The 16160-nt window shown below is 47.1% G+C and overlaps 1 protein-coding gene across 1 annotated transcript in view; it reads right to left on the bottom strand.

Moving 5' to 3' along the window:
- LANCL2 (LanC like glutathione S-transferase 2) overlaps nt 1–1578 on the bottom strand; it is a 39740-nt gene extending 38162 nt beyond the window's left edge. The window contains exon 1 of the mRNA XM_068152560.1: nt 544–1578. Within this exon, the coding sequence (XP_068008661.1) occupies nt 544–747 (204 nt within the window). The 5' untranslated portion in view covers nt 748–1578. The remainder of the gene's footprint in view (nt 1–543) is intronic.
- Nucleotides 1579–16160: the final 14582 nt, after the last annotated feature.

Below are 16160 nucleotides of genomic sequence, written 5' to 3'. Positions count from 1 at the left end.
ACCTAAGAAAGAACCTGTCTTTTCTAGATGTGTTCTCATCTTCTCTCTTCCCTGCGTGCTCTTCCTGGTGAAAACCGAGCAACTTGTGAGCAGAACCCGCAGCAACTACGGCACGGCCAAGCACTACCTCCAGGCCCCGCACTCGCATTCAGGGGGAAAACAACCAGCTTACAGCAAGTCACTTCCACCGACTCCAAGCCGTGCGGTCGCCCTAAGCTCCTCCTCCCTCCCTCGGCTTACCCCGGCCCGCCTCTCCCCTCGGGCGCCCTCCATCAGGCCGCCGCCTCCGCCCCGCCGCGGTAACGGCCCTGTGGCTCTCCCCAAGCCCAGACTGCGGGCACAAGGCGGCCCGGCGCTCCGCAGCGCCTCGAACAAGCCGCGGGCCGCCCCGCCGAAGGCCTCAACCGGGCCTAGGGCCCCACAGCAGGTCACCCAGGGGCAGCGGCCGCTCCTGCAGGGAGTAAGCATCTCGGGGGTGAGGCAGGACCCGGCGGGCCAGGACGCGAAGCTGCTTTGCTCGCCCGTCGGCCGCCCGGGACTCACCTTCCCATCGGCGCCGAAGGGGAGGGACTCCTCCTCCGACCGGAGCAGTGCTCTGTCCCGGTGACCGTCCACCGCGCTGGGGGAAGCTGCGGCTCCGGCTCCATGGGGCTGGTAGTCGGGATAGGGGTTGGTGAAAGCCCTCTCCTCCATCTCCGCCTCGCCGCCCAGCTGTAGCTTCAGCCTCTTGGACATGCTCTCTCCCATCTCAGCCGGCCCCTCGGCCCGCCTCCCCGCACGGCAAGCCGGCGGGGACACACTCCGCCTCGCAGAGCGGCAGATTTGCAGCAACGCGAACCCGGCAGCCGTCTCTCCGGCTACAGCCGCCACCCGGCCACAGCGAAGGCGGGGGACCCGCGGCGGCCCTGCGGCGCTAGGGCTGGCTCAGAGAGGGCAGCGAGCCCAGCGGCTCCGTGTTGATGGCTCTGCGTTGGTAGTGCCTGCGGCCGCTGGCCCATCTGGGCCGCCTCAGGACCGAGGTGCCGCCGGCCCCGAGCCGCCGAAGTCTGACCTGGGAAGGCCAAAGGGTAGTTGCGACGCCGCAGCTCTGCCGGGCGTCCCTGTCAGCCGGGAAGGGGGAGCGGCGAGTGCGGCGGCATCACACCCGCAGGGAGAGCGAGCGGCCGGGGCCGCGGCCGGCCCCCCCCGCGGGGAGCGGCAGCCCGCCCGCCAGCGCAGGCTGGGTAGCACCGCTGCAAAGCCCGCCCGAGCTCCTCATGGTCCCGTGCTGCTCCTCAGTCCCTCGGGCTGCTGCTGGCCGCAAGCCGGGCAGCGGAGCGGGGCTCCCGCCGGCTCCTCCCGCCCGTCCTCCCGCGGAGGGGACGAGCCGCGGTCCGTCTCATTTCAGAGCAGCGGCAGCAGCAGCATGAGGGGGAAGGACAGCCCCAGGAGCAGGCAGTACGCCACCACCTCCCTCGCCCGGCTCATCCGCAGCCTCCGCAGGGCCGCGGTCATCCGCCGGCAACCCCCGGGCTCTGCGCCCCGGCTGGATGGAGGGACTTGGCGACCTGAGGGAAGGCAGAAGTCCCTCCGCTACCGCCCGACCGGCAGGCGAAGGGCGGTGGCGGCCGCCCCTCAGCCGGCGAGGAGAGGCGGCTCCTGCCGAGAAGGGGAGGGGGCGGTTTGCTTTCCTCGTCCCGCCCTCAGGTTATCAGTCGGGGTGGCGGCTGCTTGTAATGCTCGCCGGCTGTACCCAGCGCTTTGCTTAAGGTAAACAAACCTTAAAGCCAAAATGTGTTAACAAAACCCACAGAAACCCCCACAGCCCTGGGGGAGAATGTCGGCGAGCTGCCACCGTGCCCCGCCTGAGTGCTCCCTACACGTGTGGCGGGTGGGAAGCAGCCCAGTGATCGGCGGAGGTTGCTGGGGGTAATGGGAGGTTTTCCTCGGGTGGAGCAGGGTCTCCATCCCATGTGGATCGAGTATTTGTGTTTGGGATCCAGCCCTGTGGAAGACTGCCGGGGCACCGTGTCGGCATGAATTTAGCCCATCACTTTATGGACACTTCCATCTAAAGCTGAGAGTCATAGAATCGTCTTGGTTGGAAAAGATCTTTAGTCCAGCCATCAACCGAGCACCACCGTGTCCACTAAACTATGTCGCCAAGTACCATGTCTACATGCTTTTTGAACATCTCCAGGGACCGTGACTCCACCACCTCCCAGCCTGTTCCAATGCCTGACCACTCTCTCAGGAAAGACGTTTTTCCTAATATAGAACTTAAACTTCCCCTGGTGCAACTTCACCCCCAGCGCTTGTGACTGGGGAGAAGAGACCAACACCTCATTAAAACGTCCTTGCAGGTAGAAAGAGGAGAATAGCTCCAGATGAAAGGACGCTGTGCAATAATCAAGGATCTTTTCTCTTCAGGAAAAAAAGGGTAGCTGTTGTCCATACTGTCATAGCCTACAGAAATTCACACTGCATACTGAAACACCTTTGCGTAGAAACAGGCTGCAAAAAGCTTGCCATCCCACAGCACACGGTGTTGTATAAAAATACACAGGAGACTTCCTTATCCCATTAAATATTTATTCCCAACTGCACCATCACTTTTTGCTAGTAATTGTGAGTCAGCCAGACTATAAACTATTAATTCAAGATCTGGAGAATGTGCAGACTTACTGATCTTTAGTTTTATGCAGTGGGTAATTGTATTGCTATCAAAGCACATACTTGATGTGTAAGATGGTTGGTTGTTGCCATGCATATGTGAATAAATGGGGCATATCCATTATCTTGTGGCAGAATATAAATTTTAGGCAATGTTTTCTTCATTTTATTTGCTTTTAGAAATTGACCTCATGACAAAGCAAAAATTCCAAACTGCTTGTCTGGCAGAAGGTAGCTGGTATTTGCTCTGGAAGTGAAAACAGCCATCCTCTTGAAAGTGACACAATCCTCTATAAAATAAATTGTTCTTTAATCAGTTAAAATCACTTTCGTTATGCTTTCCTCGTTAACGGAGGAGTCTTGTGCTGTGTTGTGGGGTCTGAAAGGGTAAATGCAGAACTTTTAAAAAGAAATCATGTGTCTCTGTGTAGATGTTTTGCTAAGCAAAAAACATGTTTGTATCTCAAGTGGTTTCCTTCCCTCAGTGAAGACAAGCTCTGTTGGTACAGCCACACCTTTAATACAAACATGTGCAGCTTCTGTTTTCTTATACCTTCTACTTTCTTCAGACAAAATGCTGGGAATATAAAAGCAAGATCACGCCAGACGGTATGTGTTCAAGGCCTACAGATGAGGAGTGAAGGTGCTCCCTTGCAAGCACAATGTGCAATGGCTCCAGACACTGAAGCAGATAAGAACTTGATGGATTGAGAACTGCCTGAATGACAGAGCTTAGAGGGTTGTCATTAGTGGTACATGATTTAGCTGGAGGCCTGTAGCTCACAATGTCCCCCAGGAGTCAGGGCTGGGTCCAGTCTTGTTCAACATCTTCATCAACAACCTGGATGAAGGGACAGAGACAGAGTGGACACTGATCACAGTTCAGTGTTTTAAGAAAAGGACAGTATGAGAGAAGCAGAGATAATGACCTTTGGTAAAGCAGACACTGATAAACTCAGGGAATTTGTAAGTAGATTCTCTTGGGAAGATAGTTAAAGAAGTGTAGGAGAGAGAGCAATTACTGAAAGAAGCTGCATTTAAGACAACAGCAAATTGTGCTATAAAGGAGTAAGGAATCAGTGTAAGAAGGAATAGCTGCAGCAGAAGCTCTCTAAAGTCTTGAATATATATATAAAGGATTTATTTACATATTAGAACAAGGAAATCTGGTTACGCTGAATAGAAAAGAAGTAGACCAAAAGCTGAGCCTAGAAAGATAAAGTACACAACAAATTACTACTGTTGTAAGTAATGTAAATGAACGTGAAAAGATTGTATGAACACAACCAGAGCAGAAAAAGGCAAAGTCAAATTCAGGCCCACTCCTTGATAGGGGAGGATTGCAAATAGTAGACCACAAGGCAACAGCCAGAGTATTCAATGATATCTTTGCTTCAGGCATGACATAAACTGTGAGTGAATGTCTGAAGCAGCTAGGTTGTTTACAGGAGCTCAGATGCACAAGCCCAAGTAGGGAAAAGGAGAGGATAAAAAATATTTAATGTGTTACATGTATTAAAGTGGCCTGGTGGAATTTACCATGGAACAGCAAAGAAACTGAAGCAGTATGTGGACCATTAACTAATTAACTAGTTGGTAACAATAGGAGAAAGTTGGCTGGGAATTAGAAGAAAACCCACAGAACCCCTCTTTCTAAAAAGAAAAAGGGAGATAACAAGTCTGCCTGTATTACCCTGAAAGATACACAGTCTAAATTATTAAGGAATCCATTTTTAAATATCTAGAGAATAATAATAAGGTAATGCAAACAGCTGGGGTGGATTTGTTGAGAATAAATCATGTCAAACTAATCTCATTTCCTTCTTTGACAAGATATTTGCTCTCATGGATAGAGAGAAGCAGTAGATACGTCTTGTTTCTACTAAGGTGTTTCACATGGTCCTGCCTAACATGCTTTGAAGAAGACAAAAGAAACCTGTACCTATCCCAAGTCATGATCCAGTAAGCACATGCAGACTTGGTTTGAGGTTAATCAGGGAAAGCATTAAAAGCTGGGCTCTGCAGAAATGACATTTCTACTCCGGATTTTCATTAACCACTCAAATCATGAACATCCAAATTTTCAAACAGCATGAGGCTAGGAGGGATTACAAGCTCTTTGAGACACAGAATCAAAATTCCAATCTGTACTGACAAACAGCACAAAAGCTCCAAAACCCACAAGGGAAAATTCAGTACTCAAATACAAACACTCACTCGAGGGAAAGGGAAATTGGAAAATACATTCTAACACAGAGAAAGAAGAGGTGTGATTATTTTGATGGAGCCATGACAAATGGAATTGTTGTAACATGATTCTGTAACAAAACTAAGCAAGCCTCATGCTGTGCAGTGCTGACCAAAGTGGTGTAGGTGACAGATGCAAGCTAATTATCCTTCCTTGCTTGGCTCTCGAACACCAACACTGAACAGTTTTGGGCATCACACTTTCTGAAGTCTTGCCAAACTGAGAGGAGTGCAGAGGAGGGAAATTAAAAAAGTAGGAAGTAAAGAAAATAGGGCCAGGAAACAAGAGCCAATGACATGACTTCTGAGAAAAGATCAAGAGAAATAGCTTTGGTGCAGGAAAGGGAAGATTAGGGGTGAGATACAGTAACATTCCAGTATGCACAGGCCTCTTACAGAGAAAGCTGGTCACTTCTCAAACACCCTTGCAAAACAGGTTGTGATGAACTCAATGAATTGCATTGGAAATATTTTGGGGTTCAGTATTAGGAATTATCTGTGGTGCCTAAATATGCTATGCAGAGGAGACTGTATATGGAAGGGTTTAAAGAGCAAGCTAGACAAATTATTAGACATGGTCTGGATATAATAGCCCTATCCTTCAGAGAGGCAAAAGGACTCTGTGATCCCACAAGGCCCTTAGCAGGCTTGCATTGCCATTATTCTATTAAATTAAGACCAGCAACACAGCAGGGTTGACTGTTACTATCTTTTAAAATAATTTTCTGTTCCAAGTTTCAAATATCCCAGGCTATTATAAGGTGCCTTTTGTTCTGTATGGGTGTTGGACAACCACAAGTATGAAAGGAGTGTGATTAAATTTGGGGTTTGAACTGACTTTAATTTGGGGCCAGTTAAGGAATAATGATACGTGGAGAACAAGATGTAATTAAGGAACTGTGGGAGGCCTGTAAAGAATTAAATCTTGATCCTGTAATAATATCCCAGTAACTTCAGCAGGCTGGTCGAGCTGGTTGGCAGAAATCAGGCTAATTGCCTGTGCCCTGAAAGACCATTATTGTGGGAGATAAAATGGAGGATAAGACAGAATGCAGTTTTAATGTGAAAGACAAAACATACAAGAAAATAAAAGGCAGGAAGAGTTGATGGCAAGCTGTAGGCATCCTGAGGATCTCAAGAAGCAGAAGCAACAGCAGGGAGGTAATACATTTAAGCTCAAAATTTTCTCTATTAATCATGGCAAAGCTTGCAAAGGCTTCCAAAGCTGTCATTTACTCATTTGTTTTCTCCAACCATGTGGTCTAGTATGGTGGTTGCTGGACAGTTATAGCTTTAGTCCTATTGGGAATCTGAGAATGTAAAGACTAACCATGTACTATTACTTCAGTCCTGCTCCATTTGAAAGAGCTCTCCCAGAGACAGAGTTTGCATGTAAAGACTGTTGATTTCAGTCAGATCTCTAACATGGCAGCAGTAAGGGAATTGCTTGATAGCTACCCTCAGAAAAGCTCTGGGGTTTTGAGTGCTCGTTGTAGAACCCCAGATGTGGGATATAATGCAGGAGTTACCTATGAACTGACAAATGCAGTGCTCTCCTTACCTAGCTGATGGATCCATGGGCACCATACCATGGCTCTGAATGCTGCTGACAGCCTTGAAGGGGGAGGCTTGAACTGATTGCTACTACTGTTGTGGTAAAGCTTTGGCTGGTGCCTGCAACATGGCCTTCTGCCAGCCAGCTTCAGAGTGCTCTGTGTGCAGAGGACAAGAGTCTGTGCAAACACAACATCCCTCCTGTATCCTCATCTAGGCACCGCAGCCTCACTGCAATCTGAACTGATCCCCAGAGATGAGCTGATGGAACCACAAAAAGAAAAGAGCTCTCACCCCACCTAGGAACATGACATCCAGAAGGCTTGCAGTGTGGTGCTGGAGCTTCCTCCCCCTTACATAGCATCCACATCTGTTTGAACCCCTCTTCTGCAGCAGCTTTGGAATCTCTGCATCAAACCTGAGTCCTGGGACTGAGTTTACGATCCATGCCTGTTTTCACCTGAGCAAGGCAGGTGGAAAATCTCAACTCTAGAAGTCAGTCTGGGATGCTAATGAAGCTGCCCCATAGTCTGGGGCAAAAAGGTTTCCCTTTCCTGCTTGGTTACTGGCACACTGTCTCCTCTGCATTCTGAATCTTGATGTCTGACAGCAAAACCCCCACACCATTACAGCAAGGTTTCCAGTCTTTAGCAGAAACCCTGGCATCTGCTATGGTGTGCTGTTTAGAAAAGGCACAGAGTAGGAGGGAAGGAAGAAGCTGTTCTGAGGAAAGTGCATTTTCTAAGAAAGCTTCAGAAGCAAAGGAAATTAAGTTGGAATGAGTTCTAGCTTTATTCCACATTAATCTTCTAGCTGTTAATCTGCAGACATTGTCCTCAAGCACCAGTGACTGCAAATGCCCTTCTTATCCTTCTGAGCAGAGGTACAGGAGTACATACACATTGACCTGCACCTCTGAGGAGCAGCAATGGGTAGTGAGCAATAAGGGTCAGGTGAGGGAAGTAAAAGTCCCTTAATAGATGGGATTTGTTCATTCTTTGTTCTTAAGGAGCCTTCTGCTGTTACTGAAAAAGAAAAACAAGACTATCTTGACTTTTCAGCATCTAACTGAAACGAGCAGAAGAGCTGAAATAGCTTATGTGTGTCTACTCTAGTTTACAGGGCCTCAAGAATGCTGTGTGGTGAACGCTCGGGAAGGAAAGAGAGCTGAACCCTGAGGCATAGTGACTTACAAGTCTTGACTGCGTCTGCCTGAGTTTTGATAAGAGGCAGAAGCAGCCATAAGGTCAGCATCTTCTGGTGCCTGAGGCTCTGAAGAGTTGTTCAAGGCAATCATTTATCTTGTAGATATGAGGAATTAAACAGCAGGGTTTAGGTTTTTTGTTTGTTTGTTTTGCTTGGAGGCAAAAACCAGCAAAACTGCTTCTGTCAAGAAAGAAGAGCTGGCATCCTAATCAGCTGAAGGACAGACCTGATTAGCTCTTCTGCTACTGATGCCTCAAAAGATTGCACTGACTGTCAAAAATAAAATAGACAAAGGCTTAGCATCTACAGGACATCCTATTTATCTACAAAGGGAAGGATTTATGCACAGTGCTTACTTTAAACTTTGGGTATTATTTTTGCTGCATTACAAAGAAACTCTTCTCCACTAAAGAATTAGAGTAAAAACGAAGACAGAGCTTTTTAATCTGTAACTATGAGCACCTCAACAGAGAAAAGTTAACATGCAGTGATGCAATCTGTGTTTTCTGTACCCAGGATACTTGTAATTGCACTTTCAGCCTGTACTAACAGCTAGTTAAGCTCACATTTTCTCAAAGATGCATGGGAGACAGTGTCAAAAGCCTTGCTAAGGTCGAGGTAGACAACACCTATTGGTCTCCCTGCATCTATTCATTCAGTCATGACACCACAGAATACTATCAGATGGATAAAATGCTGTCATGTTTCACAGTATCACAGTATAACTTAGGTTGGAATGGACCTCGAGGATCATCGAGTCCAACCTATCAACACAGACCCCATGACTAGACCATGGCACCAAGTGCCACGTCCAGTCCCCTCTTGAACGCCTCCAGGGACGGTGACTCCACCACCTCCCTGGGCAGCACATCCCAATGACGAACGACTCGCTCGGTGAAGAACTTCCTCCTCACCTCAAGTCTAAACCTCCCCTGGCTCAGCTTGAGACTGTGTCCCCTTGTTCTGGTGCTGGTTGCCTGGGAGAAGAGACCAACCCCTTCCTGGCTACAACCACCTTTCAGGTAGTTGTAGAGGGCAATGAGGTCTCCCCTGAGCCTCCTCTTCTCCAGGCTAAACAATCCCAGCTCCCTCAGCCTCTCCTCATAGGGCTTGTGTTCAAGGCCTCTCTCCAGCCTTGTTGCCCTTCTCTGGACACGTTCAAGTGTTTCGATGTCCTTCTTAAACTGAGGGGCCCAGAACTGGACACAGTACTCAAGGTGCAGCCTAACCAATGCACAGTACAGGGGCACAATGACTTCCCTGCTCCTGCTGGCCACACTATTCCTAATGCAGGCCAGGATGCCATTGGCCCTCTTGGCCACCTGGGCACACTGCTAGCTCATATTCAGGTGGCTGTCGATCAGCACACGCAGGTCCCTCTCTGTTTGGGAGTGCTCCAGCCACTCCGACCCCAGCCTGTAGCTCTGCATGAGATTGCCATAGCCAAAGTGCAGCACTCGGCACTTGGACTTGTTGAATGCCATCCCATTGGACTCTGCCCATCTGTCCAGTCGGTCGAGGTCCCTCTGCAGAGCCTTTCTACCCTCTAACTGACTAACATCTGCTCCTAACTTTGTGTCATCTGCAAACTTGCTGATGACTGACTCAACCCCCTCATCCAGATCATCAATGAAGATGTTAAAGAGCATGGGGCCCAGCACTGATCCCTGGGGGACGCCACTGGTGACTGGCCACCAGCTGGATGTGGCACCATTCACCACCACTCTCTGGGCTCGGCCCTCCAGCCAGTTCCTAACCCAGCACAGAGTGTTGCGGTCCAAGCCATGAGCTGACAGCTTAGCCAGCAGTTTGCTGTGGGGGACGGTGTCAAAGGCCTTGCTGAAGTCCAGGTAGACCACATCCACAGGCCTCCCCACGTCCACCAGATGGGTCACCTGATCATAGAAGGAGATCAGGTTGGAGAGGCAGGACCTGCCCCTCCTAAATCCATGTTGGCTGGACCTGAGCCCTTGGCCATCCTTCAGGTGCGCAGTTATTGCCACCAGGATAATCTGCTCCATCACTTTCCCTGGCACTGAGGTCAGGCTGACTGGCCTGGAGTTTCCAGGTTCCTCCATGTGACCCTTCTTGTGGATGGGGACCACACTGGCCAGTTTCCAGTCATCTGGGACCTCACTGGTGAGCCAGGACTGGAGGAAAATGATGGAGAGCGGCCTGGCCAGCTCATCTGCCAGCTCTCTCAGCACCCTAGGATGGATCCCATCCGGTCCCATGGACTTGTGAGTGTCCAAGTGGCTCAGCAGGTCCCGAACTAATTCCTCATGGATTTCCAGGGCACTACACTGCTCCCTGACCCCATCGCCCAGCTCTGGAGGCCACTCGTCCTGAACTCCTCCTGCCTTGCTGTTAAACATTGAGGCAAAGAAGGCGTTCAGGACCTCAGCCTTTTCCTCATCTTCAGTCACTGTGTTCCCCTCCAGGTCCACTAGGGAGTGCAGGTTCTTCCTGCCCTTCTTCTTATTGTTAATATATTTATAAAAATGCTTTTTATTATCTTTGACAGAGGTGGCCAGCTTCAGTTCCAGCTGGGCCTTTGCCTCCCTAATTTTATTCCTACATAGTCTAACAACTTCTTTGAATTTACCTCGAGAAACCTTCCCCTCCTTCCAAAGGTGATACAGCCTCTTCTTCCCCCTTAAATCCTCCAGGAGCTGCTTGCTCATCCAGGCCAGTCGCCTTCCCCGCCGGCTCGCCTTTTGGCACATGGGAACCACCAGTTCCTGTGCCTTCAAGAGCTCCTGTTTGAAGTAGGTCCAACCCTCCTGAACCCCTTGGTTCATGAGGGCTGGTACCCAGGGGACTTTACAAATAAGTTTCTTAAATAGGCTGAAGTTCGCCCTTCGGAAGTCCAAGGTGTAGGTTCTGTTGGTGCTCCTCCCAATCTCCCTGCATATTGAAAACTTCACTATCTCGTGGTCACTGCACCCTAGGCAGCCTCCCACGATCACGTCTCCCACCAGCCCTTCCCTATTGGAGAACAGCAGGTCAAGCAGAGCCTGTCCCCTGGTAGGCTCACTTAACAGCTGTGTCAGGAAGCAGTCCTCCATTCGCTCCAGGAATCTTCTGGACTGCCTCCTCCCTGCTGAATTAAGTTCCCAGCAGATATCTGGGAGGTTGAAGTCACCGACAAGGACAAGATCTGATGATCTTGAGACAGCCTCCAGTTGCTTGTAGAATAATTCGTCAGCCTCATCATCCTGGTTGGGTGGTCTGTAACAGATTCCAATCAGGATGTCAGATTTGTTAGGCTGCCCTCTGATTTTAACCCACAGGCTCTCAACTCCCTCATCTTCCACCTCAAGTTGTGTGGCAGAGATTGACTCTCTAATATACAGAGCCACCCCTCCTCCTCTTCTCCCTCGCCTGTCTCCCCTAAAGAGCCTGTAGCCCCCCAGTGCAACACTCCAATCGTGGGTGTTGTCCCACCAAGTTTCTGAGATGGCGACTACATCATAGTCGCCCTGATGGATCAGGACCTCCAACTCCTCTTGCTTATTGCCCAGGCTGCATGCATTGGTGTACATGCATCGCAGCTGGGTTCCTGACTTCTCAAGTGACCCTACCTTGTGCCCTACTCTTTCCTCTGCAGAGGGACCGATTGCCTCACCGACCCCCTTCAGACCTAGTTTAAAGCCCTTCTAATGAGCCCTGCCAACTCCAGTGCCAGGACTCTCTTACCGCCTCTAGATAAATGCACCCCATCAGGATCCAGCCGGTCAGGTGCAGTGAAAGTTGTCCCATGATCAAAAACATTGTGGAAGTGTTGTGCTTGTGACACTTTCAGAATTTACAGTATTGTGTAAAATACGGAAAATGGATATTTATTAGCCTAAAGATCTTCCTCTAGTGGAAAAGATTAACATTAGTCATAATCCCTCCCTTCTCAAAGATATCACATTACTATTAGAGGAGCCACCACGTCTTGCTGACTGCTAAAACTGGTTACAGTCTGTACCATCCCTAGATTTTCCTTTTTGTTCAATTCATTCCTGTGCTATTTTGGGTCTACTAACAGCATTAGTGATGTGGTATTTTCTGCCTGGCTTGTCAATGCTGGGTTGTTTTTCTTACTCTTGATACTTGTGTTGAGTTTGTATTGCTTAAACAGCCTCTCTTTGTTCTTTTTTTTTTCTCTTCCTGAATAAAAAAAAATAGAGAAAAGCTTTCCTCTTTTCCACTTGATCAAGGCTTACAAACCCACTGCCTCAAGTATTTTGAGCCTCCTTTGAGTTTAATCTTGTTTGTCAGGCTTCTTGCCAAGTGCCTCAGGATGCAGGAGAATCACAGGCACATCATCTGGGAATAGATGTTATGTTCAAGCCCAAACTGAATTGACTTGCTGGTTATACAGGGTACTAGGGAATACACATATTCTCTACTTCTGTCTTCAGGTCAGAAGTTCACATCGGTACAGGAAGAGAAAACCTTCAGATTTCTGTTTTAACAGAATTGTCAGGTGTGTTCTGCTTACCAAATGTTTTTCTTCTTCTTCTTTATTCACCCAGTATTCAGGTGGATGTTTTCTGATGCCTTGCACTTTCTAACACACAAATTGGCAGTGTCAAGTTCAAACTAATAAAAGGTGTCTGCTCACAGCACATTTTGTAGTTCAGTCCTCTTTTGTCCTGAGCATTTGCTAACCTAAAGATGAGTGGATCTGAGTTTGGATGGAAATCTTTCCAAAGCTCTACTGTATCATTTGGAAACAGTCTATAATAGCATTGATCAAAAGCCATGCTGCTTCACAGAGACCTCTGGGGACATTTGGTCACAGGGAAGGATGACTTTTTGATGACATTACTACCATTTGAACAAGTGTTGTTAATCTAGCTGCATCCACAACCTCCCTGGGTAACCTGTTCCAGTGTCTCACCAAATCTGGTCTCCCAAGGAGCTAGGATTTTAGTCAGGGATACATGTTAATATGCAAGAGCACAGGAGTGAGGTCAGAGAGTAAAAAGGGATGCAAAGCTGAAGAGCAAGTGAATAGTTTGAGAAGGTGAAGGAAAGGTGGGAAGAAGGTACAGAATTCTGTAAGGTGAAGATGATGATTGTAGCCTAAACAGCAAATAGACGGAAGGTGAGAAGGAGGGGAAGAAAGAAAAAGAAAGAAAAAGAAATAAAAGAAAGAAAAGAAAGAAGGAAAGGAAGGAAAGAAGGAAGGAAGGAAGGAAGGAAGGAAGGAAGGAAGGAAAGAAGGAAGGAAGGAAGGAAGGAAGGAAGGAAGGAAGGAAGGAAGGAAGGAAGGAAGGAAGGAAGGAAGGAAGGAAGGAAGGAAGGAAGGAAGGAAGGAAGGAAGGAAGGAAGGAAGGGAAAGAAAGAGAAAGAAAGAGAGAAAGAGAAAGAAAGAGAGAAAGAAAGAAAGAAAGAGAAAGAAAGAAAGAAAGAAAGAAAGAAAGAAAGAAAGAAAGAAAGAAAGAAAGAAAGAAAGAAAGAAAGAAAGAAAGAAAGAAAGAAAGAAAGAAAGAAAGAAAGAAAGAAAAAGAAAGAAAGAAAGAAAGAAAGAAAGAAGGAAGAAAGGAAGAAAGAAAGGAAAGAAAGAAAGAAAAGAGAAAAGAAAAGAAAAAAGAAAAGAAAAGAAAAGAAAAGAAAAGAAAAGAAAAGAAAAGAAAAGAAAAGAAAAGAAAAGAAAAGAAAAGAAAAGAAAAGAAAAGAAAAGAAAAGAAAAGAAAAGAAAAGAAAAGAAAAGAAAAGAAAAGAAAAGAAAAGGAAAAGAAAAGGAAAAGAAAAGGAAAAGAAAAGAAAAGAAAGCCCAAGTCTTTTCCTAGTTTTGTCAAGGACAAGCTCCTTGATCTTGGCCAGGATGAGTTCTATGGTCATGTAACACAAATGAGTGGTGAGAATGGAGTGAGAGAAAAATTAAAAGCCTAGGGGACATTCCCAGCCAGGTGCTCCTTGCTGTAGGACTATATTAGAGACAAAAGATGGCTTTCAGGGTTATACCAAGCTGAGATCTGATGAGGCAGAAGAGGTGTGAAGGGGAACAATAGGACCAGACATATTACTGGTATGAGTAATTTAGATTTAGCAGCTCAAGCCTGGTGAAATGGGATGGGGAGGAGAAGTGTGCATCTCTCACCAGAAGTGTTTCCTTCCACCACCTCAGATATTTCTGAGCCAGAAGGCATTGTAGGATGGGAAAAAGGCAGGGAGTGGATTGATGCTTCCATGCTCACTCTAAATGTGGGTATAATGGGTGGATTTTCTTGACGGTGGATTGATCTTAGTGCTCACAGAAATCTATATTCTGGTAAGTCCAGAGGCTGAGATCTTGCATGTTTGGGTACAATCAGACATTGCAGGCTTCTGTGGTTCTAAGGTCTCCTAAGGACTAATTCCTAGGATAAACAGACAGACCTGTCTTCATGATGATTAGATCTGACATTTTGGTGATGCCACCATTTTATTTCAGCAGTTACACTGAATCCATCTACCTGCTTCACATACACCAAACAGTCAGCAGCAGGCAGCTTTCAGCAAACCCCCGTTCAGAGCAGCCAGGTACCACTAATTTAAGACATTCATCCTAGGCCCCTACCAGTTCTGTGGGGTTTCCAGATCTTTCTATGAATATTTATTTCTCTTTCTGTCTGTGGTTTGGCATATAAACAGATGGGGGTTTAGAGGAGGAAAAAAAAAGAGAAAATGCTGTGTGGTTCCTAGCTATTGGTAAATACCCAGATAAAACATCCTCAATAAATTAAAGAAGTAAGCTCTTAAGAAGCTTATCTAGCCTCATCTCCTACTAGTGAACCTTTTTTTCCCCTTTCTTTTTCCAGAATTAACACACTGATTCGATTTTTTCCTGAAATTACTTCCTGAGTGGTCTGTCTTTGCAATGTGTAGCTGTGCCAAGTGTGTGTTTTGATTCATGTTGCTGATAAACAGGTAGCAGCTCTGAGGACAGCAAGCATTCAAGGTTGGGAAGAAGGAGGTAAAAAGAAGGAAGGAGAGGCTTTCAAACCCTTCACCCCAAATGAAATGATAATGTGAAATTCTGAAAGCTGATGAGACAGTAGGTAACACAGTTCTTGTGCTAGCATATGTCTGACAGGAAAATGCTTAATCACTTAGCACAAGGACAAGGCTCTGAATTCTGCTGGATTTTGCTCCTTGTTGCACAGGGCAAAATCAATATAATATTTGGTACAGTAACAAACTTCTTGAAACCATAGCTCTGCAGTTTTGAAACAGTGGATCAAAACTTTCATGGACTCATTCAAGGCCTGAAAGTTTTAAAAAGAGGGGCAGGAGCCCCAACTCCAGTCTCCCCAGTTGCCCAACTGGTGTACTTCAGCACTGCTGACTTCCAGGCCAAGCCTATAAGCTGGGCAAAACAGTCCCCCTGTGGAGATCAGCTCTCATGGGAAAAAGTGCTGGTAGTGTAGGAGCTTCATCAGTCCCTTGGAGCTTTGAAAAAGGAAGGAATGGTGTGGGTTTATAAGAGGTAAGGAGGTGCCCTTCAGCCGTACAACATGAGCTCAAGTGCTCTTTGAACTTTCTGCTGCTGAAAGTTTCCCTGAAAGATGAAGAAAGCCTTTGTATGATGGAAACAAATGACAGCTACATGCCTCAAAGAAGTGAAAGATGTGAAGGCTGCCATGTGTGAAGCTGAGACAAAAACCCCAGCGAAAACTTTTCAGAAAGGGAATACAATGAACTCAAAGGTCCCTCTGTGCAGGCCTGCAAAATAGCTTTCATCTTACAGCCTTAATAACTGCATGACTTTGTGATACTGATTCTGTGATTCTATGATCTATATGAACAGATATACCTTTCTTCCCACAGGAAAGGTAAAGGGAAAACAAAAAAACATTTCCAGTAGCCCATTTGGTGTTGGCATCAACAATTTCTGCTTCTCACCAGGCAGCCTAGCTTGGGCCTCACAGAAAATTCCCATATCATGCCAAATAAGCAACAGGATTGCTAACATACCTCTCCTCAACCTTCCCTTCCAAAGTCATGGTAGAGCCTCCCCTTCTCCAGACTAATCAACCCCAGTTCCCTCAGCTGCTCTTTGTCAGACCCTTCACCAGCTTCATTGCCCTTCTCTGGACACACTCCAGAACTGCAGTGTCTTCTTGTAATGAGGGGTCCAAAAGTGAATCCTGTACTCAATGTATGGCCTCACCAATGCCAATTACAATCATGATTATATTATGATCATGGTTATATTATGATCATTCCTGGGATGTTAAGAATGCCCTGAAAAATACAAAGCAGGAGCAGTAACAGCAGCAGGGCTGAGGGACCTGCCTGTGCATTGTGATCTGTCTATGCCAACAAGAGTAGTGGTCCCAACTGCCAATTTATATTCATCATGACTTTGTTCATGCAAATGTTGCATGCTTAGGTTACACCAGGTACAGCTTCCCTGAGCTTCTGTGGGACTTCTTTATGAAGTACGTACTTATTTGTGTGCAAGTCTTGGCAGCCCCACCTAGTGCAACTCACTCCAGCAGAGAGGGCTGATGTGCCAT

Source organism: Melanerpes formicivorus, unplaced genomic scaffold (assembly GCF_026170545.1).
Source record: "Melanerpes formicivorus ecotype bairdi unplaced genomic scaffold, bMelFor1.0.p_v2 SCAF_24, whole genome shotgun sequence".
Lineage (NCBI taxonomy): Eukaryota > Metazoa > Chordata > Aves > Piciformes > Picidae > Melanerpes > Melanerpes formicivorus.
This window is presented reverse-complemented; position numbering and strand designations above follow the sequence as displayed.